Source organism: Cucurbitaria berberidis, assembly GCF_010015615.1.
Source record: "Cucurbitaria berberidis CBS 394.84 unplaced genomic scaffold K460scaffold_2, whole genome shotgun sequence".
In the NCBI taxonomy this organism is placed as follows: Eukaryota; Fungi; Ascomycota; class Dothideomycetes; order Pleosporales; family Cucurbitariaceae; genus Cucurbitaria; species Cucurbitaria berberidis.
Window position 1 is genome coordinate 3647581 of NW_024468936.1, and position 23238 is coordinate 3670818.

At 52.5% G+C, this 23238-nt stretch overlaps 12 protein-coding genes across 12 annotated transcripts; 5 read left to right on the forward strand and 7 right to left on the reverse strand.

Annotated features, from left to right (window-relative positions):
• Window positions 1-253: 253 nt before the first annotated feature.
• On the forward strand, window positions 254-877 carry K460DRAFT_280281 (uncharacterized protein; the record flags this gene model as incomplete). The annotated part of the gene is made up of 1 exon (XM_040928395.1): window positions 254-877. The coding sequence occupies one exon, from the start codon at window positions 254-256 to the stop codon at window positions 875-877; it is 624 nt and encodes a 207-aa protein (XP_040790863.1).
• Window positions 736-1640, reverse strand: K460DRAFT_364267 (YggU-like protein). Its single transcript, XM_040932974.1, has 2 exons — window positions 990-1640; window positions 736-839 (listed from the first exon to the last, which is right to left on the reverse strand). Exon 1 carries the CDS (start codon window positions 1381-1383, stop codon window positions 1009-1011), a length of 375 nt encoding a protein of 124 aa, XP_040790864.1. The 5' UTR covers window positions 1384-1640; the 3' UTR covers window positions 736-839; window positions 990-1008.
• A 643-nt stretch (window positions 1641-2283) lies between these two features.
• On the forward strand, window positions 2284-3562 carry K460DRAFT_364268 (Ureohydrolase). The gene is made up of 3 exons (XM_040932975.1): window positions 2284-2381; window positions 2432-3015; window positions 3075-3562. The coding sequence occupies exons 1-3, from the start codon at window positions 2295-2297 to the stop codon at window positions 3376-3378; spliced, it is 975 nt and encodes a 324-aa protein (XP_040790865.1). The 5' UTR covers window positions 2284-2294; the 3' UTR covers window positions 3379-3562.
• A 361-nt stretch (window positions 3563-3923) lies between these two features.
• Window positions 3924-5726, forward strand: K460DRAFT_375177 (FAD/NAD(P)-binding domain-containing protein; the record flags this gene model as incomplete). Its single annotated transcript, XM_040934741.1, has 3 exons — window positions 3924-4092; window positions 4179-5099; window positions 5155-5726. The coding sequence occupies 3 exons, from the start codon at window positions 3924-3926 to the stop codon at window positions 5724-5726; spliced, it is 1662 nt and encodes a 553-aa protein (XP_040790866.1).
• A 244-nt stretch (window positions 5727-5970) lies between these two features.
• Window positions 5971-7167, reverse strand: K460DRAFT_364270 (uncharacterized protein). Its single transcript, XM_040932976.1, has one exon. The coding sequence runs from the start codon at window positions 6959-6961 to the stop codon at window positions 6233-6235; it is 729 nt and encodes a 242-aa protein (XP_040790867.1). The 5' UTR covers window positions 6962-7167; the 3' UTR covers window positions 5971-6232.
• A 186-nt stretch (window positions 7168-7353) lies between these two features.
• On the reverse strand, window positions 7354-8471 carry K460DRAFT_364271 (uncharacterized protein). The gene is made up of 4 exons (XM_040932977.1): window positions 8127-8471; window positions 7992-8056; window positions 7886-7928; window positions 7354-7716 (listed from the first exon to the last, which is right to left on the reverse strand). Exons 1-4 carry the CDS (start codon window positions 8344-8346, stop codon window positions 7601-7603), a joined length of 444 nt encoding a protein of 147 aa, XP_040790868.1. The 5' UTR covers window positions 8347-8471; the 3' UTR covers window positions 7354-7600.
• A 1047-nt stretch (window positions 8472-9518) lies between these two features.
• Window positions 9519-12312, reverse strand: K460DRAFT_71084 (Rho GTPase activation protein). The gene is made up of 5 exons (XM_040938646.1): window positions 11971-12312; window positions 11787-11920; window positions 11484-11732; window positions 10586-11431; window positions 9519-10534 (listed from the first exon to the last, which is right to left on the reverse strand). Exons 1-5 carry the CDS (start codon window positions 12173-12175, stop codon window positions 9629-9631), a joined length of 2340 nt encoding a protein of 779 aa, XP_040790869.1. The 5' UTR covers window positions 12176-12312; the 3' UTR covers window positions 9519-9628.
• Window positions 12313-12921, forward strand: K460DRAFT_71083 (uncharacterized protein). The gene has a single exon (XM_040938645.1). It carries the CDS (start codon window positions 12450-12452, stop codon window positions 12813-12815), a length of 366 nt encoding a protein of 121 aa, XP_040790870.1. The 5' UTR covers window positions 12313-12449; the 3' UTR covers window positions 12816-12921.
• Window positions 12922-13717: 796 nt separating this feature from the next.
• Window positions 13718-14662, reverse strand: K460DRAFT_364275 (uncharacterized protein). The gene is made up of 2 exons (XM_040932978.1): window positions 14275-14662; window positions 13718-14099 (listed from the first exon to the last, which is right to left on the reverse strand). Exons 1-2 carry the CDS (start codon window positions 14366-14368, stop codon window positions 13924-13926), a joined length of 270 nt encoding a protein of 89 aa, XP_040790871.1. The 5' UTR covers window positions 14369-14662; the 3' UTR covers window positions 13718-13923.
• Window positions 14663-14736: 74 nt separating this feature from the next.
• On the reverse strand, window positions 14737-17145 carry K460DRAFT_275943 (uncharacterized protein; the record flags this gene model as incomplete). The annotated part of the gene is made up of 2 exons (XM_040928077.1): window positions 14737-16037; window positions 16113-17145. Coding segments are annotated over 2 exons (2334 nt in total), but the record flags the coding sequence as incomplete, so codon positions are not given.
• Window positions 17146-18526: 1381 nt separating this feature from the next.
• K460DRAFT_375182 (uncharacterized protein) lies at window positions 18527-19194 on the reverse strand (the record flags this gene model as incomplete). Its single annotated transcript, XM_040934742.1, has 2 exons — window positions 18527-18943; window positions 18997-19194. The coding sequence occupies 2 exons, from the start codon at window positions 19192-19194 to the stop codon at window positions 18527-18529; spliced, it is 615 nt and encodes a 204-aa protein (XP_040790873.1).
• Window positions 19195-21890: 2696 nt separating this feature from the next.
• On the forward strand, window positions 21891-22817 carry K460DRAFT_353307 (tetrapyrrole biosynthesis, uroporphyrinogen III synthase; the record flags this gene model as incomplete). The annotated part of the gene is made up of 1 exon (XM_040931707.1): window positions 21891-22817. One exon carries the CDS (start codon window positions 21891-21893, stop codon window positions 22815-22817), a length of 927 nt encoding a protein of 308 aa, XP_040790874.1.
• Window positions 22818-23238: the final 421 nt, after the last annotated feature.

A 23238-nucleotide genomic window follows, 5' to 3' on the forward strand; every position in this document is an offset into this window, starting at 1 on the left:
ATGCGCTCGTTGCTCAGCGGGGAACTTACAAGCGTGTGTGCATGTATGGTCTGCAGATGCGTAGCTGGATGAGAGGCTTGTGACCCCTCATTGGTAAACGTATATAAGCCGTGAAGTGGCAGCCCTCAAGTGCCATTCACATCAATCAAGCCTTTCAGACTTCAATCGCTTCGTCAAAAGTTCAATTTTTGACCTTTTACTTTCTACATTCGCTACCGATCAACACTCAGTTGAGACTTCACACACCGTCAAGATGAAGTCCACTTTCGCTTTTACAGCCCTCGTCACTACTGCCCTCGCAGGACCCTACTGCGCTGCACCCCCAGCTACACCCCCAGCTGCCTCTTCTACACCAACACCCACGCCCGATCCGTCAGGCCCATCCTACTTCGGCGTCATCTCCGCCCGCAGCGCTTCGCCCATCCACCTGCAAGCACTCACTGCGCGCGGAGGCAAGTTCTACCTCGGCGGCCCAGGCCCGTCATCCTACTGCCCCGTCGCTCAGGTCGGCGACGCCTGCCCCGCAGGCAACACTACGGTCCTCGCAGGCGGCGATAAAACGCTGGCCCTGGGTGTCATTGTGCCGGGTGGCCAACAGGTGTATGTGGCACCTGATGGGAGCTTGAGCTACACGGGTGCGCACTCGGCGTACATCCCCACTGGTTCGATTGTCGATCAGTTCAGTCGCCAGGCGCCGGCGGCCGGCCAGCAGTTCGGGTATCTCAATTTCGAGACGGGCTTTGTAGCTTGCCCTGCTGGCGAGGGAGAGGGATATAAGGTCTTTGGTCAGGTGCAGGGTGGTACCTATGGACCTGATTGCTTGGGATTCAATGCGCTTGCTGTTGCGACTGATAAGCCTGGTGCGTGGCAGTACTAGAGCTTTCTGAGAAGGCCACACTTGTTCGAAACACGACTCGATTAATGATAATATAATGGAAGAACATATGGCAGCAAGGAGAAACAGTGGAGGAAAACGAAAACATACTTACAATGTACATATGACAGTCCTTAACGACTCGCGCTTCCTAATAACATATTCTTAATCCGCTCGACCTCGTCTTCTAATGTGCCCTTTGTTTCCGCAAAATCTACAGCGACCGTCTTTTCCCGACTTTTCATCCCCTTGGTAATTGTGACATTGGATTTGGGCACCCCGAGTGCATCGGCAATGACTTGTCTAACAGACTTGTTCGATTCTCCGTCTCTTGGCTGCGCGGCTACGCAGACTTCGATGCTCTCATCTGACACAGATGCCACGCCTTCTCGGATCGAGTTTACCCCTGGCTTGACATGGCAGCTGAGATGTAAAACTGTAGCGCTCTGGCCCTTGGCTCCCTTTGCTACAACGAAACGGATGGCTGGAGCACAGGCTCGTTGGATCATGTCCTCTGGTTGACGGCAATTCGCGCATAAGCTCGTACAGGCCTCAGGGTTTGACGCCCGGGATGGAGGGCATGTGATAGGCGTCTTGAGCAGTCAATGGGTGTATATGAGCATGGTCAGCTGGGTTCGCGTTGGGCATGGTTGACGCCAGAGCCGAAGGAACCCGTCCTAGCTGTGGGACGGACTAGGCGGAGAGGCCGCGACACGGCCCTTTCGCTGTCCAAGGCTGGCTGGCTGGCTGGCGATTAGAACAGGGCGTTCCTCTTGAAAGTATTTAGATATTATTTTTATACACATTCATGGACAGGCCGAAGAAGGAATTTGGATCCTTTCCAGAGCCTCACGGTGCCTTGCGAGACGGCGTATTGCTGCCTGCTGTATTCTCCTTACCTCAGCAGCTCCCTGTTCCGACATCGCGCCTCGGCGAGTCTTCCTTAGTGGGGGTTTGCTACATCTCCTAGATAAAGCTATTTCCCTTAAGTACAGGTGGTCGCGAGAGCCTCACCTCGAGTTCCCCTAAGTGAAGGTCTACACGATGTCTGAAAATTCAGCAACACACAATTACCTAAGAGCCAGCCAGCGCAGAAATAAAAGGCCGCGACTGCCCTGACTTTGTGCTTCACCCAACCTTCCTCCCTGAGTCGCTGCACCGCAAACGTGAACGCAAGCAACCCCAACTGCTCGTATCCCCAACAACAACAGGCTATACATATTCAACTCGTATTGCGTAGCTCCTCAAGCCTGGTAAGAGTTTCCCACAAGTGCGCTCAGGATGCAATTCTGTTCCTTGTGTTTTCTTCTGGTGTGTGGTCGCATTCCTTTGACGGCTGCCACAAAGCGCAAATTTCACTATCCGGCCCGCTACTGTCATGGCTCCCAAACCTAACTGTGCCAACAGCAAATCTATCAAAATGACGTCCGCGCCCTCCATACAGCCGAAATTTCTCCCAAACCGACATGATTTGGGCATAGTCGCAGTCGGCTTCAATGGCGGCCAGGTAAATTCGTCTGGTCAACTTTGAATTTCACGACTGACGAGTTTGTCCAGCCAAAAGGTGGCGTAGAAGCTGCACCGACGGCATTGATTGAGGCTGGTCTTATCAAGCAATTGGAAGAAGATCTGGAGTTCAACGTTTCATACGATGGCCAGGTGCATAGCTACTCAGAATTGGTGCCAGCAGACGACCCTGATTATCGGGGAATGAAGCGCCCAAAACTCGTCAGCGCCGTCACCAGGCAAGTCAGCGAACAAGTGTACAGCCATGCAAAGACCGGAAAGCTAGTTCTCACGCTCGGCGGCGATCACTCGATTGCGATGGGTACCATATCCGGCACTGCAAGAGCTGTTCGCGAGAGATTGGGAAAGGAAGTCGCCGTTATTTGGGTCGATGCGCACGCTGATATCAATACGCCTGAGACGTCTGACAGCGGGAACATCCACGGCATGCCTGTTGCGTTCCTGACTGGACTGGCAACTGACGAGCGGGAGGACGTATTCGGGTGGATCAAGGAGCATCACCGTCTCAACACGAAGAAGCTCGTCTACATTGGTCTGCGTGACATCGACAGGGGCGAGAAGAAGATCCTGAAGGAACATGGCATCAAGGCATTCTCCATGCACGACATTGACAGGTTAGTTGCATGTGCTCATCATGTTTTCTCGGGCCCTAGACACTAATGAATGACCGTAGGCACGGTATCGGCAAAGTCATGGATATGGCGCTGGGCTGGATCGGCAGCGACACTCCTATTCATCTTTCTTTCGATGTTGACGCCATAGATCCCATGTGGGCGCCCAGCACCGGAACGCCGGTACGAGGTGGTTTGACACTGCGCGAGGGAGACTTCATTGCCGAGTGCGTTGCGGAGACTGGTTCTCTGATTGCTCTTGATCTCGTCGAAGTAAATCCCAGCCTTGACGCCGAGGGCGCAGGTGACACCGTTCGTGCTGGATGCTCCATTGTTCGCTGTGCCTTGGGAGACACACTTTTGTAAACTGTATGAAGCATGTTCGAGAAACGGTATAGATCAGGTCTGGAGTCACAAGATGGTTCTGTGGTAGATTTCTAGCGATAGCAATGCAGAGTAATCAGACATGAAGATCGCCATGGCCACCTGCTTCTCGCGAAAAGTAATCGGAGATTACTTTTCGGCGACGCGGTGAAGTACACTGCAAGACATAGTTTCGCGTAGCCTCTGTCAGCTTATGCAGTAAGTGGAATTCCGCTTTCTAAAAGCATCCACAGTTTTGTCTTCGGAGCAATAGTAACCACTTGCGGCAAACTCTTCCGAAAAACACAAGCCCCTGCCCGATGATGTGCCACGATTAGCAGATGATAACGCACTTTTCGCACAATGCACCCTGACTAAACGTCATCTGAAAGATTTGAAAATCTAATGCGCGACCGTGTCACAACTAACGGTAGTCTGGGCCGGGGACTTCCGTTTCCGCAAGCACCCGACAAAATATTTGACAAAACACAAAACGATGCAATTAGCATCTGAAAAGCGTGTCAACAAAACCATCATCACAAGCAAGTATGTTTCCTTCTGTCCGCATATCGCAATTGCCTCCGGGTGTCCGAGAGCTTCTCTCTCGGACCACACGAACTCAACTTTCACATGCTCTGCCGTTGTCACGAGCAAGCCCGTTCACCCTTCAGCAGAGAAGAGGTATAACTATCAATCAATTAGATGATGGTCGAGACGGTAAGTGCACTCGCCGTAGCTGCGTGACTTTACCACGCACATGTATTCCGGTCCAACACTTTCCAGGCTAAACAGGCTTCTCCTAGATCGCGAGCGGGTTGTTATATTAGGATCTGGCTGGGCAGGCTTTACGGTAGCAAGAACACTGGATCCGAAGAAATATCAAGCCGTTGTTGTATCGCCGAGGTCCTATTTTGCATTTACGCCACTACTTGCCTCGACTGCGGTAGGAACTCTTGAGTTCCGGACGGCCCTTGAACCAGTCAGGAGTAGGCGTACGAAAGTTAGTTTCTTCCAGGGTTGGGCCGATGATGTGGATTTCAAGAACAAGACGATTACGATTGAAGAGGCGGTTGATGATCCTACGCAAGGCATGGCATTGACAACGGATCGACATGCAGGCGAGACGAAAGAGCAGAGGGCAGCGGAGAGAAAGAAGGATGTGGAAAAGGGCAAAACTTTCGATCTCACGTATGACAAACTGGTGGTCACGGTCGGTTGTTACAGCCAGACCTTCGGCACGCCTGGCGTCAAGGAAAACGCGTTCTTCTTGAAAGATATCGGCGACACGCGACGGATAAGAAATCGACTCCTAGCATGCTTTGAAGGCGCGGCACTCCCAACCACGTCGGATGAGATGAGGAGGCAGCTGCTCAACTTTGCAGTCGTAGGAGGTGGACCTACGGGCATCGAGTTTAGCGCCGAGCTGCATGATCTCATCAACGAGGACATGGCCAAGATCTATCCCGAGCTTATACCTTACCATAAGATCACCGTCTACGATGTCGCAGAGAAGGTACTTCCTATGTTTGACGAAAAGCTAGCAGCTTATGCTATGCAAAAGTTTAAACGCAAGGGTATCGACATCAAGACTAGTCACCATGTAGAAGAACTGCGGTCTGGAGCGCCTGTGGAACGGAACAGGTCAGCAGATAGGAAGGATTATCTTTTGTACACCCTCAAGGTCAAAGAACAGGGCGAAATCGGCGTAGGCATGTGTGTCTGGAGTAAGTTCATTTATATTGTCATATAATGAGTGTTCGAAGTGACTAACGAGAGCAGGTACGGGACTCATGCAAAACCCCTTTGTCGCCCAAGCCCTCGACCACGTCCGCGAGGCGCCAGACAGTCTACAGCTCCTTCCCCAATCCTCATCGCCATCTTCGTCAAACAATAGTACCACTCTATCGAAAGATATACAATGGAAAGTCAAGAGAGACGCGAAATCCGGCTCCATCATCACAGACGACCGTCTGCGCGTCAAACTTATCCCTTCTACGACCTCCGATTCCGCCTCCATCGACAGCGACCTAGAAGCCATGCACCCGGACGTCTTCGCCCTCGGAGACTGTGGCATCATCCAGGGCACATCGTACCCGGCAACCGCCCAGGTCGCTTCACAAAAAGCCCTCTGGCTTGCTAAACGCCTCAACAAGACCGATATTGACAAGAAACCAGGTTTTACCTTCAAGGACCTGGGAACCTTGGCGTATATTGGGAACTGGAATGCGCTGTTTCAGGGTGGCAAGGGAGGTAGCATGCAAGGCTATCTGGCGTGGATTATTTGGCGCGGCGCGTATCTGACAAGGACCGTCAGTTGGAGGAATAAGATTCTTGTGCCGATTTACTGGTGAGTACTTAACCTTCATGGGAGTTCTGTATGGGGTGGTTTACTAACTTGAAGATTAGGGTTGTTAATTGGCTGTTTGGAAGGGATATTAGTCGCTTTTAGACGGTGTTGGGATTAGTGTCGGAATATTGTATGTAAAGTATAGATCAGTGTACAGTATAGATGTTGGGGCATAGAATAGAGGTGCTTTTTTTCTTCAAGATATTACAATATCAAGATTTTCTTTCTGTAATACTAGAATAAATCGCTGTCAATAGCTAGACGAACACTTATATTTCGAAAGATTTCTAGACTACTGCTCAGCTTGAAAGACATGGTCATATTGCCACTCAATCGTAGACCTAATAATTCCAGCTCTATTACCAACACAAAACAGGAAACATGTGGGTATCCCAAAAACTGCACCCAAACCTTGAAACCAGAACGCCACAAAAGCCAGCCCATCTTCGATTCCCAAGGGACCGGGACGAAGAAAGAAAGAGTAATCTCCCTCCAATGCGAGTCGTATTCTCATTTCCATCCCTCCCCACTCAAATACCCAACAACATCCCCGCACCGCTCCAACCTCGCCCTCGTCTCAGGTAGCCCTTTATTCAACCTTCCCAATCCTTCCACTGCCCGTCCCCAATTCCTCTGTACTTCATCTGCCCTCTCGATTGCCTGTACAGTCGCCAGACTCTCCTTGCTAACAACCCTCGCAGCCCGATCAACGTCCGTCTGCGCACGAAACAAGGCCTCCGATTCGCGTTCAAACTGCGCCTGAAAATGCGCCGCAGCCGCTGCAGGAGTCGCACGGCGATGCTGGCTTATCTTGGCGATGAGCGCGTCGCGCTTCTGTACAGCGGTAGATAACCGCGTCCGTAGTTTATCGTCAAAGGGCTCAAAGTCTTCCTTTTCTACTTGTGACTCGTCGTCCCCTACTCCATTTTGTTCTACAGCAATATCACCCTCCTGTTTCTTCTTCTGCCCATGCTCGTCTACTTCGTCCCCTTCCCTCCCCCGCGCCACGACATGGATCCCATTGATTGAAATATTGTTCCGCATGCCCTGGAGCACTTGGGTGACAAACGCATCTACGAGCTCTTCGACGTGTTTGCGCAATTCGTCGGGTTCTGAGCTGTCGGATACGGGGGGCAGGTGTAGGTCGAGCTTTTGGCGTGCGGCGGTGCGGATTTGACATGTGAGAAATGTGAGGTCACCCGGGGATTGGAGTTCGATTTTGCGCTGTTCCGACTCCATTGTGACGTGATTGTCGATGAGGTGTGGAGGGCGTGCGTGGTAGAGTGGGCGGCGCGCGTTGACGCTGTGTGGTCTTGGGGACCTTTGATCAAGTCGCTTTTGGATGGAAGTCGGGGCCTATCACTTAGCGATTGACGTCTTTGGAAATGTCAAGTTATGTGGTTGTATTGGCGGTTGTGGTGTGCGGCTTGTTGAGTTTGTTTTGGTGTTGTTTGCGCTGGAAGATGATGGTACCGCGACTTACTGGCGTGCTTATCGATTGTCGCATCTGTGCCGAGGTGGGGGCGCAGGGAACGCCCCCTCTGAGGAGCTTACAGTGAATGGCAAGACAGCTTGGACAGCTACAGGAACAAGACAGATATTAACAGTAAATGTGATTGTAATGGTAAAATGACATGCATCTAGTTGTTCAAACAAATAATCTCATATACGCCGATCGGCTAGTTTAGCGAAAGTGCCTCCGACGCCCAAGTCATAACCCATATTGTACATTTCAATGCATAACTCTCCATAGACAGTATCCAAGCGCCATTCCAAACATGTTCTAATATCCCACCAAAATCAAATCCTATCATGCTCCTGTAGGTAACCTCTCCCCATTCCCACCCAATGCTCCAATATACATATGATGTGATCGGTTTATGAAGGGAGTGCGTTCTTGATCTCCTCTTCCGAGAGGATGATATCTTGTACGGGATCTTGTCGACGCTCGAGGTCGTCGAAGTGGTAATCAGCGTAGCTGGGGAGGAAGATTTCTGTGGAGCACAAGTCAGCCAGCTAGTCTTCCAGATACAGCTCAGACACTGTGGATATATGTAGACTTGGGGCGAACAGCTTGCGACACTCTTGGAGCATGCTAGCTGTCTTGGTTTCGGAACACGAGACTCGAGGCGCCTGCGGGAAGAGAGAAGAGCTGCGACGTACCTTGATTCCAATCAAAGCCTTGCGACGCCTTGACGCATGTTATCTGCCCTCTCATTAGCAAGCACGTTCCCATAACACGTTCCCTGCGTGTCTAGTGGTGACGTACTAATCGCGGACTCTCCGAATCTCCCACATTGATAACTGTGTGTTCGGCTTTGGAGAATGTCGCAGCTGCGCGATTGTCAGTATACTGTAGTTGTGCACAGCGGTGGTGTGAGCAGTGGCTAGAAGGTGGCCTTACACATGAGCGACTGCCTCCTCATCTTGCCCTCGGTGCTCAGACTACTCGACGGCGAAGTCTCAGCCTGAGCATTGCTTTCAAAGCTGCCATACGCAAACCCCTCTTCTGTCCTGGACCTTGAATTCGAACAGCTACTCGCCGAGTCCACGGATCCACCACCGCTACCACTTCCCAACTGCTGTTTCGCCTGCCTGGTGGGAATCGCAATAGACGAAGACATGATAATGACGTGGTAATGATAATAATGGGTATTCACATGAAACGTTGAGTGACTTCAGCCCACTCCAGGGTAACAATAGAGAGTTTACTAAGATCAGGAAAGAGAAAGGAGGAGGCTCCCGGAACAAAGTACTGTTCAAGCACAACCCTCCCCATCTGACTCCTCGATGAATGAGGCGCACGGCTCCACCAATGAAACGGCTCCACACGGCCTTCCGCCTGATCCGCCTGACGATCGTCCCGGGGGCTTGTCCTTAGCGGGGCCACTGTACGTGTGACAGGCACCGTGCATGCATGCGTTGGCGTCATGTAGCTGTGGTGCTCGCTATCTTCTTATCTTGATCCTGTGCTACTGATATAGAAGGGGTGCAAGGAATGCCGATAGAAGCCGCTGGCCTCTATTTGTTGAGCTGGGAGTCGTGAAGGGATGGGTAGTGGTGGTGGTGATGATGATGGTGGTGGGCACGACATTGGGGTACTCGGTGACGTAGCTATGCCAGTGTCTCTCGAGACAAAGAAATTGTGACTCTCTTTGACCTGTAACTCGCTTCCCCAAAGCTTACCGCGAGCGTCGAAGATATACTTCGAGTTAGTATTAGCTTCACGGATTCACTTGAAGCTTATTTTCAATGAATGGAATCCTGGGGAATTGATTCAAGCAAGAGCACACGGCTCATCTTCCATTACATCGGCGCACATCTGCTGTCCCGATAAGATATTTCCCGTATCGTACATGAGAACATGGCTCAAAAAATAAAACAAACGAGAGAAGTCGGTCCTGCCGCCACCCAAAGCAAATAGACGGCTATAGGAAACAGCAAAGAACGCCAGTCGAGGTGCCCAGACCTGTGATATGCTATCCCTCGGTGGTGTGCAACGGGCGTATTAGAGCGAGCGTCTTGAAAAGGCAGAATTAAAACACCAGAAATAAAAAACACGCTTGCTACGAGAATCACAACGGGAAAAAGGTTCTGAGCAAGCCCGTCTCTTCCAAGGCTTCCATTTCGTAGCCCTCCCTGAATCGCACACCTTACTTTGAGTAAAACCGGTACTGCATAAGCCATCCACCACCAGGGGTATCCTCAAAACTCGAAAATATGGTCCCAGATACTCCGTACACCGGCGCCGTGATGTGCTTATGAATAGTCGTCGTCGTCAAGGATGGAAAGATATTACGTGCGTACGTCGGGTCGGATGGGGCGTCAAACAGCGGGGAATACATAGTAAAAATCGGGGGTATCGTTGTTTTTTCGTGGCGCGTCGCGAGCTTGGAGGAGGCGAATCTACCATCCCTTCTTCCGTGCGAATCGCTTGTTGAGAAGGACCAAGACTTTGGACACGTTGAACTGTACGTACTCGAGGTCGAGATCTTCCTGGTTGTCCTTTTGCATCTCGAGAAGATCGTCCAACTTCAGATCGAGTTCGAGGAGGCCGCGGTTACGGCCCTTGTAGTGCAGTGAGATGACAAAGGTCCCTGGCAGTGGGCTCGTGAAGTTGAAGTAGATGTTGGCTCTCCTATTTTCCGGCACATTGCTCTTCTGGATCACGCCCTCTCTCTCAAGTTGCTGGTGGGTAAACTTGTATGGGCCCAGAACCTGATGCTTTTGCTGTTTCCGTGTTTTGCCCTCTGATTGACTGCGCACGTTGTGGAGGTACGACTTGTACGTCTCGAGCTGACCAACCAAGAAGCCATTGTGATCCCGGATCGTGCGGAAGACTTCGTCGAGCTTTCGCGTCTCCTCAATGACCTTGTCTTTCATGGAGCCCAAGTGTACTAATTCCTGCTCGACCTCGTCCCTGAGTAGTGAGAAGCCGTCTTCTTTATCGATGACACCCAAGTCTTGAAGCTGGCTAAGCAACTCCATGCTGCGAATGCCCTTCTTTACCATGATTGAATCGTTCTTTGTCGTTGCAGCCGCTTCGGCGATCTTGTCGAGCCTCAATGGTCTTCGTGTGATGGACGTATTCGACGGGAGTGAGCGGAGCATCATGACAAACGTCGACTTGGCCTCCATGAAGAAGATCTCTTCTTGTGTGATATCAAGTGCTGCAGTGAAATCGTCCAGTGGCGTCTCCCACTTGCTGAACAACGGTAGATTGATGGCCCTATTTTCCTTTCGCGGGAGCTGTGCCGGGGCAGGTCCAAGTTCTTGGAGAATGACTCCCAAATGCGAGTTGTCGTCCTTTGCCTAAGTACAGTTAGCCCATGGTTCCATGAATGTCTCTTGGTGCAAGCTTACGAGTTCTGCAGCATGCCGTTCCAATAGCGAATGCGTCGCATACACCTCATTGAGCGTAATGGAAAGTTCAAGATCCTTCTTTGACAAGGCAACGTAGTTGTCAATCTCCAGGCTCTCGTAAAAGTCCTGCACCTCGCAAAGATCCAGGAGGAATTTATTAATTCGTTCCTTGTTCTGGTGAATAAAGGGCTGTAGCTTGACCATGTATGGTTCTTTTGCGTAGGACGGCTTGTTGGCCAGATTCTGTAGCATCTTTGCGATGTATGTCAGTGTACGCTTCGGGTTTTCGGCCGGTAGAACATCAATGAGCATGTATGATCTCGGTGTGACAATGGCGGGGTTGATGAAGCGGAGGAAGAAGAAGCCGCCGATGAGCGTGCAAATAGTCTGGTCCTGCGCGTCAGGGTACTTTCGCCGTGACAAGCTGCGAATCTGCTTGCAAATCCATCGAATGCCATAAGGTGTCTCCTCAAGGCCTTTGATGATGGTAGTAAGGAAGTTGTTGGCAATCTCCATGAGCATGTTCAAGCGCGGCGCAATGATCTGCTGCACGGTCGCGTTTTCCGCCGCTTGCTCAGCAGTCACACCCTTGGGAAGATCGGCTGGTAGTTGGCCCTGCACTTCGAGCTCGGCAACCATCTTTTCGTACACTTTGAGTGGGTTGATCTCGAGATCAAGATCCTTGAGCTCAATCAGCGAGTTGATGCTGTCCTGCAGAACCACCTTGAGATAGCTCTGGCCCGGTCCTCGGCGAGTATACGTGGTCATCATGCGAGAGACGGGGGTGTTGGCGCGCAGAAGCGAGCTATAATCTGGCGTGTTATCGAACTGGTACGTGAGTACAGACTATTCCCCGATATTAGCCATCACCTTGCGAGATTCGAGGGGCACCACCTACCTGAAACATGGTCAGGAGCAAGTGTTCTTCGCGGCTCTCATATTGATTTCCGTAGATTGTAAACATGACGGTCTGAAGCAGGGCGTCGATTTCTGCCATGGATACGAGACGACAAAGATGCGCGATGTGTCGTGGCTCGGATTGAAGGAGGAAGAGCAAATTGCCGTATTTCTGGGTCTTGTCGTCGTTGGGAAAGAAGCCTTCCTGCAAGTCCATGCCATCTCCGAGGTGGTCCGCGACTTCATTTTGCTATATACAGAATTAGCCCCAGTTGCGTGTGGCTAAAAGCCATGGGCACATTACCTCTTCCAATGCCATGCGGTTTTGGATAAGCAGAGCTATCCGGGAGTCGAGATATCGCACGTCCTTTTCCAGGACAAAGTTCTTTTTCGACTGCGACGAGATCTTGGCCTTGAGTTCTCGTAGTATCTTCTGGGCTAAACCAACAATTAGCTTGCGGTATGATTCGCGTGCATGTCAAGGCTACCTTTGGCTAAATCATCCTCAATTTCTAGCTCCTTATCTTTTGCAGACATGGACAGGTACAGGGCCGTGACGGAATAGCGCTTCGACTGGCGCACCGAGCGCGAGCCGTCGTGTGAGGACATTGTGTTTTGGCGGGACACGGGTGCGAAGGACGACGACGAGGATGTAGATGCTCGCGACGGAGCGTGCAGCATAGAGACGGCCATGGTCGAGTCTGGAGTGGTACAGCAAAGATGGCGCTACGGGCTGGGGAAAGTAGGCGACAAAGAATCCGGGCTCAGGTACAGGGCAAAGTGAACCTGTTGCAGTTACACGCCCGGCGCGGCGACGCTTTGTCTCGGAAGGCGAAAGGTGAAGTGGGTAGTATGCGGCGTGTTTTCTTTGTGCGCGCAGGTGGTGAATCAGCGCCTAGGGCCGAATTGCAGCGGGAGCGCCCGTCCAGCGAGATTGTTACAGGGCCGTGGTGTGGTGTGGTGCGGTATGGTGCGGAATCGTGCTCTTTGTGTGTCGGGGGATGGGGCGACACTTGTGAGATTATCGCGGAGGGGTTTGCGAGTGGTTCGCTGGTCCAGGGTGGGTCGTAGGCAGGACGCGACGGGGAGGGGAGCCTCAGACGGTGAGTGGACAGGGCTAAAGCTGCGACATTCCACACGAGCGTTGTCGTCTCGTCTTGTCTCGCCGCTGCAGCGAATTGGGTGGGGACGAGGAGGATGGCGACGCGGCACGGCTGCGAGTACAGAGGGGCTGCGTCTGTACGTGTGGGTGTGTGTGGGTGTGTCCTTGTATGTATGTGTGTGTGTGTGTGTGTATGTATGTCGGGCAGGGCAGGGCAGGGCAGGTAGGTAGGCAGGCAGGGCAGGCAGGGCAGGCAGGGCAGGCAGGGCAGGGCAAGAGCGATGGGCGGGCGGGAAGGAGCAGTTGCAGGTGTTTCAGGGCCCGGAGACGGTCTCGGATGCGGCTAGTTTATAGAGTGGGCCACACAGTGAGTGGAGAGCAACAGGAAGAAGAGTAGTAGTATAGCTGCTATAGCTACAGTGCCGTACCGTGCAGTGTGGCTGATGCTGGTGGTGATGATGATGATGATGATAATTGGGAGGGGGGGGGGAAGAGAGGAGGGGCAGTCGACTAGTAGGAGGAGGCCATCTCTCTCCATGGATGTTGCGCGTGCAGAGACGACGTTACAACTAGTAGGCTTCACGCTCCCTCCAGCGAGGGGACACAGCGCCCAGGCCAGGGTTCCTCACAGGCACAGACGAGGCAAATCTGAAACTGCCCATCACGTCTTGTTCATTCTCCTCCTGCACCTAGCGCCCCCCCTTATTACCCGACCCTCATATCCCAAAACAGCAACGCTCGGACGCATGGACACTGGCGGTTCCTGAGCTAGCGACGGGGCGTCAGAAGCGTCGTTAGACTGTCCGCCGCTCTATGCAGCATCCTCGAAGCACTTCTCCACCACCATGTCCATCTTGATAAACAGTGCCTTCAACACTGGCCCTCTTGTCAAGGGGATGGACGTCTTGTAAAGGGAGGGACACTGGCCAAACTGTCTTTACAATGCATGGCAAATCTTCTTCATTTCTTTCTTTCTTCTTCTCCTCCTCCTCCTCCTCCTCCTTCTGCCATGACACGTGAATAGCTTCCGTCATCTGTTCGCCTCCTTAAGCCGACCCAACCCTCCCAAGACGAAACACATGTGCCACGTTGTGCAAAGCGACCATCGCAATGGAACTTGATAACAACCACTAGCGCCGCCTATATTATAATCAATACAATAAACTACGCGCCACATGATGATCCAAACCACATGCCAGAACAGAAAACATGTCCGTATATCGCTTGCAACGCCTCATAGCATGTCACGCCACCTGCGCTCCCCACTGCGAGCATCCTTTCGGCAAACGGCATTCCACCACCTCCTGTATAAGTCGTCGAGGCATGCCACGTTTCCGTGTTAAGCACCACGGGAGCCAACCTGGTCCGCGACCCTGGGTAAACAGAATGCAGCCAAGCCGAACCCCAATCTACTAATAAGAGAAATGGGCTTGCTCCTCGCTTCCCAATGCATCGCACTACACCCGAACATGAATCCAATCCAATCCACCTGTGCCGCGCCTTGCCGCGCCGCACCTAGAGAGACAATCAGCATGACACGCCCGTGAACCAAACGCCAAACGTCCAATTGCCCGTGCCATGTTTACAGACTTGCAAGACGCCATAAGCGAGAAAACAAGGTTGCGCAAAACCGACGGAACCCCACATTCTTTGCTTTGGCCTTTCGGTCAAACATGGCGCGTCTACGTACCTGACTCCAGGACGCGCTGTGTGTGCCTGACACCGTGCGCGATATCGAGGGCGATCATTGCGCCAAAATCCCTCCACTGCGTCCATGCAACCATGCAGCGCGAGTCAGGCCGCTCAGCGCACGAGGCCTGCCAGGACCGCCATTAACCCGAAATAGCTGCGTGCATGGTTAGCTTCCACCATCATCATCATCATCATCATCATCAGGAACCTCAGGAACCGGCCAAGAATAGATCGCTATGCGCGCCGTGTCATGGACCTTACATCGGGTAAAGGTGGTGGATAAAGACACTTCTCGAGCTCGCGAACCACTGGAGTTTCAGACGGCCCCACGAACGACACATGATCAAGGCGGCGTGGGGCTTCAGATGACTACGTCGTCATCATCTGGTGCTCACACACACATGTCGCAGTGTAGGGAGACCCATTCCAAATCTACAAGAGTGCAAGCAGAGAAGAGGACTTACACAGAGGCAGCAGTAGTCCACTCCTGAACATTCATCAACCTCATCAGCTCTGGTGTCGACACCACCAGCTTCAACTCCACACCACCGATTAGGACAATGACAAAGACGCGTCCTAGCAAGCTTGGCACGATCGCGAACGCCATGAGAGGAAGCACGAGCATCAACGGGAATAACGCGGCCGAATGCTGGTGTCCTCCACCACCACCAACGGAACTGACCGATTTCCGGCGTGAGACTGCAACAAGGTCATGCTTGCGCTCGAGGAACCGACTTTCCAAATCGTCAATTGGCTCGCATTTTTCCATCCATGCTCGGTATGCGTGGGCATCTTCTGGGCTAGCGGGGTCAAGCTCCTTCAAAAGGTTGTTAAACGAAGACAGCGCTTGGTTGTACTGTCCCAACTTCTGGAAGATACGGCCTAGTAGCTCCGTTCTCCTGTAGTGCACTTCACTTCCATATCGAGCCTCACCTCGCCGGGAGGCAGGATATGCGTGCCCAGCTTCATCTCTGGGCGATATCTGGGCAATGCATTCGTCTAGATACCGAAGCTCGTCTTCCAGTTCACTGATTTCGTCTTGCAGATGGAGCAGAACACGATGGTTCAGACGCTCAAACTTGCGATACATGGGTACAATGCTTCCAGCCTGTGGACGTTTGCCATTACCCTTCGGCGGCTCGCTTAGCTTGTCAGCCAATTGCTCGTATCCCACTACCGTGGTCCGGGACAAGTCAGGCCCTGGAGCATACGGTTGGTGCAGTGGAGGCTGCGTGGGATGTTGGTGGAAAGGGGGAACCATTTGTTGGACCACATTTTCGGGTGCACCCATGGGTGGTCGTACACTCAGTGGGAACGCCTGCCCAGCCTCTGGAGACAGGTGTGCGGATTGAGTCGGGTAGCCTATTGGTAGCGGAGCTGGTAATGGAGGCACCGGAGGCCATCCCGATGTTGTTGTTGTTGTAGCGTTAATGCTGGCAGGGGATGCACCAGAGTACGCCCGGGGGCTGTACAAGGGCATAGGAGCATAAGCGTTGGCAGGCGGCCCGTCACCAAACTGAAAGTCCTTGTGCGGCTGGGGACTCTGGAGGACATGATTTGCGAGCTCTCGCTCTTGTTGTCTAAGACGCCTGGTGTGCGGATCACTGTGTCGAGAAGACGTTGAGGGGACCCTTGGAGGCGGTACTTTTTGTAGAGCAGAGATGGTCGCGTCGCCAGAATCAGCAACGTCAATGTGACCTTGTTTGTCTTCTTCGTCTTCCTCGTCTTCATCGTCTTCCTCGTCTTCATCGTCTTCATCGTCTTCATCGTCGCTTTCTGACTCGCTATCCTCCTCCTCATTCTCATTCTCATCTTCGTCGTCCTCTCCCTCTTCACTTCCATGTCCATGCACGAAACTGCTTGCATACAGTGGGATCCCAGCACTTTGGTAATCACGCCCATGGTGGAGTGAGCCATCATGATTGGATCTCCGAGTCGAAGCTGGTGAAGTCATTAGTGATTCTGCCACATGCCGAAGTTCCCCACCATTAGAAGACAGTCCCTCATCAAGTCGAGTGTCACCTGAAGCCGAGGAAGAAGAGGAAGCGATGGTTGAGGATGGCCTACTTTGCGATAGTTCAGTCGCGAAATGCCCACTCTCCGACTCTTGGTTCAAGTACTGAAAGACATCAGACTGTGCAGCATGCATTTCAGCGGGCGTTGCAGTTCTTGAGCTTCTTGCCATCTTACGCACTTTCTTTTCTTGAGGTGATTCGCGCCCGGCGGCAAGGCTCTCGTCGTCGTACGACTTTTGTGTGACTGTAGAATTGCTTCCACCTGAAGCACTCGATTGCTGCGTCAAGCCAGAGAGCACCGAGACCCGCGAAGGATCTGACAATTTAGCGAGACTCTCAGCGCGTCGCTGCAGGGAGCCGTGTTTGTGCCGAATTCGTGGGCGGTTCAGAGCATCGCCCTCAGCGCGCCGGCGGCGGCGAGCCTTGGGCTCGATTGTTGAGCCGACTATGGAGCCTCTTCGACCCCTTGGGGACCTACTCGCCGTCCCTTCTTGGATCTGACCGAGCCTGGGTACAAAGCCGACAATATCGTCCCCCTTTTCCAGCTCCTCTTGTTCGTCCTGTGATGCTCCTAACGTGTCGGTATAGAGGGAATCACGTCTAGGAGCCTTCCGTAGGAGGCCCCGGCTTGCTTTGGTCCTCTTGCCGCTTCCCTTATCCGTATCGGTGCATGATGGCTTGAGCGATTGCGGGGTGTCTTTGGCAACTGCACTGGTATGTGAAGAACGACGGTGTGTATGCGGGACACTAGTGGCGTAGTTCAGGTTGTCATAAAAGTATTGGGAGTCATCAGTGGGAGGGCTGAGATGTCGTGAGGGTGGTGGAGAGCCCCCTGAGGACGCTCTGCGATCCGTCTATGGTTCGATGGACAGATTAGTATCGATATGGCACTATAGAATATGGGAAACGCAAGGGAAGCGGTTGCTTTTTCTACCCACCATGCTACGTAGGCTCGCAGGGCTGGGGCTATCACCAGCGGGAGCCGCGCTTAGGTCAATGAGTTTGGTACTGGCGATGATGACCCGGTGCAGAGACGTTAGCCGTAGATAGTAGGAGAATATCGACGGTAGCGCAGAGTGCGATTGCGTGCATGCTGGAAGCGATCATAGGCATACGTTGTGCAACCACAGAAGCTGAGGAGAGCAAAGCAAGCAATTAGTCGTACACCCTTTCACAAGCCAAGCGAGCGCTGGTGAACCTGGCAGCGTGGGATTTGAGGAGGAAGAGAGAAGGCATCCCCAATGGAAAGAAGCAAAAATGTGCAGGGCAGTTCAGCCAGTCGGTCACCGCCTCGTGGACGCAAAAGAGTCGGATCTTGGGCTTTGGGTTGAGGCCAGCGGATGCGGAAGTGCGGGCCTCTGGCGAATCATCAGAGATATTGACCGACAGCCCACTCTGCGACTCCACGAGCGTTCCACAACCCTTCCACCACATGTCCGCTGGCCTAGCCTACACTGAGCGATCTGCATGGGAATGATGGTCACAGAGAAAACGCCTGGCCAGTAGCCGGCCGCGCATAGCTTCGCCAGTTGCTCCATCCAGTCCTCCGGACATGCTACCACGGGAAACCTGTTCGCCGCCGCGCCACGTCAACGAACTACTGCAATTGGTACTAGGATCTCTCGTGATAACGTACAGTTCACGCTTAACCTTCGCTTTGCCCGCCCCGGCCCCTACGCTGGAATCCTTGGAGAATGTCAAGTTTCAAAGTTCGTAATCTAGCTTCATATATACTACTATACAAGACACGGTGAGTAGGTCTGAAGATTATAACCTAATGCTCAATCAATGCTCAATCAATGCTCATTCCTTCGCCATATTCCCACCCTGCTGTCTCCGTCCCCAAGAATCCTCCGGTATATAATCTGTGCTGTAAGCGCAAGCGACAATGGGAAGATTGCTTGCCTGCATTTTTCATTTTCGTAATTCGCCCATGCTAGAATACAAGGTCACGGCGGGCGCATGAACTTCCTGTTGGGCAGGATGGGTGGAATAAGACGCGAGATTGTCCAACATGTGAATACGCGTTGAAACGTGACGTCATCTCATGAGCTACGAGCTGGCTTTCGGCGTGCCACGGCTGGAAACAACAAATATATGTGGTGTGAAATACAAGTAAGGCAGTGGTTAGGAACGTTTTATTGTTGACTTTGCAAGCTATAGAACAAGCCCCGTACCAGATGATGCCTTATGCATCTCTGCATGCCATCGTGAATTGAGTTTCCGTGAGAGCATCTACTGGGCCTTCCACTGCTGGACCTCAGCCTCACTAATATGCCTCAACTTGTTCACACTCGGCGCTTCTCCAGTCGCGATACCTTTGGCCAATTCCACGAAGCCACCGATCGCAGTCTTCCTCGAGACAGCATACTGAGCGGTGCTGGCCTTGACGCGAATGATACCAATGCGTGGGTCCTCTGGGCCACCATCATGCTTACCGTCTTCGAGGTCGCCGATCCAAGCCTTCAGTGCCGGTGAATAGTGCTTCCTGACAACCTCACGGTTGGTCTCAATGGAGGCATGACCCGAGATGGAGGCCCACTCGCCGGAATTGTTGATGAAGCCAATGTTGACTGACTTGTGCTCCTTGAGGTCGTCTGTCTTGCCCGATTCGGTGTTCGTGTGGAAGAGGAGATCGAAGCCGTTTCCTTCCTACACGGTGTCATGATACTGTCCAAAGATAATCGACACTAGAAATGACATACCTTGGCAGCCAAAGCCATGGCTCTTGATGCCAACAGATCGCTGTCCGCGGTCTGGGTGGTTAACAGGCAGAACTTGGTCTTGTCAACAAAGGCGAGAAGATCCTCGACCTTCTCTTTCAGGGAAGGCTCCTGGAGGTTCTTGGCGACGTAGGGGTCGGCATTCTTCGAGCCGGTGTCGGTATTGCTGAAGGAAGACATTTTGTTGGTGTTGTGGTAGGGTCTTGCTTGGAACTAGCGAGAAGCTGTCAGTGTGTTGTGATAGATGACCCCAGAGCAATTCGAGGATTTTTGTGCGGTGCGACGGGAAAGAAATGAGATGAGAGAGCTCATACCTTTGGAAGGTCAATTGTGGTGGTTGTAGTGTGAGGCGATTGAGGGTCTGGAAGTCCCGAGACTTTGTAGTCTGCAGCTTGATGACGTCAAGTCAACATATTCTCACGTTTGGTACCACAACCCCGCTATGTGGGGTAAGTCCAACATGACGGTAGGCATAGAAGGTCTAATTCACCCGGAGTTACTTTACGAATGGTGGGGGTTCTACATGAACGGGCTGACGGCCAGTAATTGCGTCATCTTCTTACCTGGCACTGATAGCTTGTCCACAATAGACACGCGACCGAAGTCTGTGACACTCAAGACACCTAAAATAATCTAGGCTCAATTATGCTCAGCGAGGGATTTGCTTTGAACATTATAGAAATATGTATTACCGATCTAGATATCCGGCGCATCTACGAATGGAAGAGAACGTAGAGACCACACCGTGAACCTAATCGATGGCATGCTGGTATCCCATGAACAGTAGCCGAGAAACATACCACCCTGAGCTATAAATAAAGAGCGACAGGCGAGACCGCAGATGATGACATATCGCAGGTAAATGGTCCAAAAAAACATGGGAACATATCTCTACAGCAATGGCTGCACTTGTCGATTCTATGCCTCCTGGTCCTCAATCGAGGTCTTCTTCAGGTCCTCGGCGGCATCGGCGGCGGCATCCTTCTCCTGGTCGAGCTCGGCAGATGCTGATGGGGAGCCGTTGACACCTTGGTTTTTCTGCGCGGGTTTTCGAGCCACGTCCGTGGTGCCATTGGCAGTCTCGTCCTCTTCCGCCTCAAGGCGCTCGATCTCTTTCTGTGCCTTGGCGACGTTCTAGATTTGTTGTTAGTTGTGGCCATGCAATGCGACGTGTTAATAGACTTACCTCCTTGGTCTTGCGGTCCTGGTCCTCCTTCCAATGTGCAAGCTTCGCGTTGAGCTTCTCAACAGTGGCCGGGACCTCTTCCTGGCTGGAGGGTGCGTCGACGCCAACCTTTGCCAGCTCCTCAATGATGCCAATGTTGAGGTTGAACTTGGCGGGGGCAGAAGCAGCACTGCCCTTCTTCCCCTTTTTACCCTTCTTGCCGCCAGTGCCGATGAAGTAACTCTCCTCCTCGGTATCCTTCTTCGAGACACGGGTACCCTGGATGCCGGCTTCGTCGACGGTACGCTGGGCGGAGGCGGCGAACTTGCTAGCTGCGGTGGTCTCCTTTGGTGGCAGGGCAGAGGGGTCGAAATGACGAATCAAACCCTCCGTGGCAAAGATCTCGTCCTGGTATGCGGGAGCACTGGCCTCCTCGAGGCGGTGGCTGGCGGCCTCCTTGCGTTTACCTGCGACATACTGAAGCTGCTCTTGGCGTCTCTTTTCGTTGCGGACTTTGCGGGCCTCGAACTCATAGTTTTGAAAAGCGCGCTTCTGCTGGTAGTACGCATCCTTGAGCTCTTTCCGCGCCTGGTACTTCTCTTGCTGCTCGGCACGTGCCTTGTCGGTCTCTGTACGGAGGTCCTTCAGGCTCTTGAATGCCTCGTCTTGCTCGGCCTTCAGTCCATCCAGCTCCGTCTGCAACTTGGTGTACTTCTCGCTCAGGGCTTTCTGCTCAGGGTCGTCTAACAGCTTCTTCTGCTCGGCAATTTGTGCCTTGATATCATCAATGCCCTTCTGTTGCGAGTCGAAGCCGGAGAAAGCTTTGCGAGCCTTGTTGAGGGTGGTGATCTCAGACAATGCCTTCTTCTCGTCTACCAACTTCATCATGCCGCCATCAACCTGCTTCTGCAGACGCGCGATCTCCTGATCGACGTCTTCGACAGACTTGAAGTTGGTTTTGCCCTTGGAAGTCTTGAGCTCGTTCAAACGCGACTTGAGCTGCTCATCGAGCTTCTTGATCTTTTCGAAAATGGTATTGCGAGAGGACTTGTTGCCCTGTTGTGCCTGGCGGATGGCGTTTAGTTCGGTCTTGAGCTCGTGCTGGCGCTTTCCGTTCGGCGAGTCTTTGTTGTTAGGTTTCGCGATATCGAGCTTAGCCTTGCAGGCGTTCTGGAAACTTTCAGTACATGTACTTGGGTACAAGAATCGCTTGCAATGCAAGTACCCGACGGCTTGATGCACATGTGTGCACCCAAACGTGCCCGCCATCTCGAAAGTACGGAACATTACTTACCAGCTTTTCCTGCGCAGCAGTATGCTCCTTCTCCGCCTTGGCAAGGTCCTCCTTATACTTGTCGTCATCAGGCTTCTCGGGCTTGACGATTTGCTGCTTGCCTTGAGGGGCAGAGGAATCAGCGGTGGCCGCTTGAGTAGCGGGATGGGTGGCGACGTCGGCCATGATGCAGTCAATTAGGTTGACTGGTTGACTGGTCGAGTAGAGCAGGCGGTGGAGATTGCGAGGGGTGAGGTAGGCCGACGAAGGGTGAAGGTGGATGTTATGGTTATAAGGACAACTTTTGAATTCGAGGGAGCACGGAAATTGCAACTCTAGCCGAACCTTCCCAAAGTTGGCGGCGGAGCGCTAACCACAATCGCGACTTTCCTTCGAGTCTCGAGCTTCAAACCCAAAGTTCCACTCCCCACCCAAACCATGGCGGAAGATTCGCGGGGCAGGATTCCGATCCTAATGCTGAAGACCAAGTCAGTACCAACAGACACGTACGAGGAACTCTTTCTTACCTGCGATGGCCACCGCTATGCACCCGTCTTTGTGCCCGTTCTGGAACACCGATTCAGGCGGGATGCCCTCAATGAGGTACAACAGAGTGTCACCAGCCGAGGCTTTGTGCCCAAATCGCAAGAGGGCCTTGCAAAATACGGTGCTCTAATTTTCACCTCTCAGCGTGCCGTCGAAGCCTTCACTGAGATCGTGGAGGAAGTTCGGAGAGAAGGAAAATACGCAGTCGATGATTTGCTTCCCGAGGACCTTCCCCTATATGTTGTTGGTCCAGCCACAGCTCGCGGTCTGAGAGCATTGAATTTACGCTGTCCGATTCTCGGCGAGGAGACTGGTAATGGCGATGCTCTGGCAGCCTATATACTGGAACATTACAACAGCGTTTACCCGGACGCTACAAAGCCGCCAATTCTTTTCCTCGTTGGCGACAAACGGCGGGATATAATACCTAGGACACTCCAAGCAGAGCAGCTTGGTTCGAAGACGTCACGGGTGGACGAGGTGGTGATATACGAGACTGGTGAAATGGATTCATTCAAGGCTGAATTCTCAACGATCTGGCGAAATAATGCAGACCAAGGATCCAAGTGCCAATGGGTCGTTGTATTCTCCCCAACCGGGTGTCAGGCTATGCTTGAGAGCCTGAGTCTCCTCGATGCCAAAAACGGGAAAGCGAAGCCAGGTGTTCGCCAGAGGGACGTCTTTGTAGCGACCATTGGGCCCACGACTCGCGATTACCTTATTCATGAATTTGGCTTCACCCCTGATGTCTGTGCAGAGAAGCCAAGCCCTGGGGGCGTAGCTGAGGCTATTAGAGCCTTTATAGAGCGGCAAAGATGAAAGGATGTCGCAGCCGGCCTTTCCATGATGTTTTACCAAACGAGTGCCGGTACACGTATGGCTAGTCGGAGCTTAATGGCGTCTAGGTTTGTTATGGCTTTTTAGAGCAAACTGTGTGGAGCTAGCCACAGGTCGGTCATGCTGCAGCCAATGCGACCAGTCTCTACAAGGCCATGTGTAGGATACGGGTACAAACAACAACAACAAGAACAAGAGCTCGAAAGTCAATATTGGAAAACGGAGAACGACGACGCTCCACCGACTATAGCGATGTTGGGCTGTCTGTAAGGACCTGGCAAGCCGAGCTATCTGTATAAAATCGGGTCGTTTACATCAGTCAGGCTCTCCAATGATACGCGTCTTTTTGCCCAGTGATAAAACATGGCACGTGATCGACGCGTCGATGATGTCAGTGGAAGTC

Coding starts and splice junctions, on each gene's coding strand:
- K460DRAFT_364267 (XM_040932974.1), bottom strand. CDS start 1,383: ATGATCCAACGAGCCTGTGCTCCAGCCATCCGTTTCGTTGTAGCAAAG.
- K460DRAFT_364268 (XM_040932975.1), top strand. CDS start 2,295: ATGACGTCCGCGCCCTCCATACAGCCGAAATTTCTCCCAAACCGACAT. Junction 2,382..2,431: donor TCGGCTTCAATGGCGGCCAG/GTAAATTCGTCT, acceptor GAGTTTGTCCAG/CCAAAAGGTGGCGTAGAAGC. Junction 3,016..3,074: donor TCCATGCACGACATTGACAG/GTTAGTTGCATG, acceptor GAATGACCGTAG/GCACGGTATCGGCAAAGTCA.
- K460DRAFT_364270 (XM_040932976.1), bottom strand. CDS start 6,961: ATGGAGTCGGAACAGCGCAAAATCGAACTCCAATCCCCGGGTGACCTC.
- K460DRAFT_364271 (XM_040932977.1), bottom strand. CDS start 8,346: ATGTCTTCGTCTATTGCGATTCCCACCAGGCAGGCGAAACAGCAGTTG. Junction 8,057..8,126: donor GAGGAGGCAGTCGCTCATGT/GTAAGGCCACCT, acceptor ACAATCGCGCAG/CTGCGACATTCTCCAAAGCC. Junction 7,717..7,885: donor AGGCTTTGATTGGAATCAAG/GTACGTCGCAGC, acceptor TGTGCTCCACAG/AAATCTTCCTCCCCAGCTAC.
- K460DRAFT_71084 (XM_040938646.1), bottom strand. CDS start 12,175: ATGGCCGTCTCTATGCTGCACGCTCCGTCGCGAGCATCTACATCCTCG. Junction 11,432..11,483: donor TGCTCCTGACCATGTTTCAG/GTAGGTGGTGCC, acceptor ATCGGGGAATAG/TCTGTACTCACGTACCAGTT. Junction 10,535..10,585: donor AACGGCATGCTGCAGAACTC/GTAAGCTTGCAC, acceptor AACTGTACTTAG/GCAAAGGACGACAACTCGCA.
- K460DRAFT_71083 (XM_040938645.1), top strand. CDS start 12,450: ATGGTGCGGAATCGTGCTCTTTGTGTGTCGGGGGATGGGGCGACACTT.
- K460DRAFT_364275 (XM_040932978.1), bottom strand. CDS start 14,368: ATGGTTGCATGGACGCAGTGGAGGGATTTTGGCGCAATGATCGCCCTC. Junction 14,100..14,274: donor ACAGCGCGTCCTGGAGTCAG/GTACGTAGACGC, acceptor TTGTCTCTCTAG/GTGCGGCGCGGCAAGGCGCG.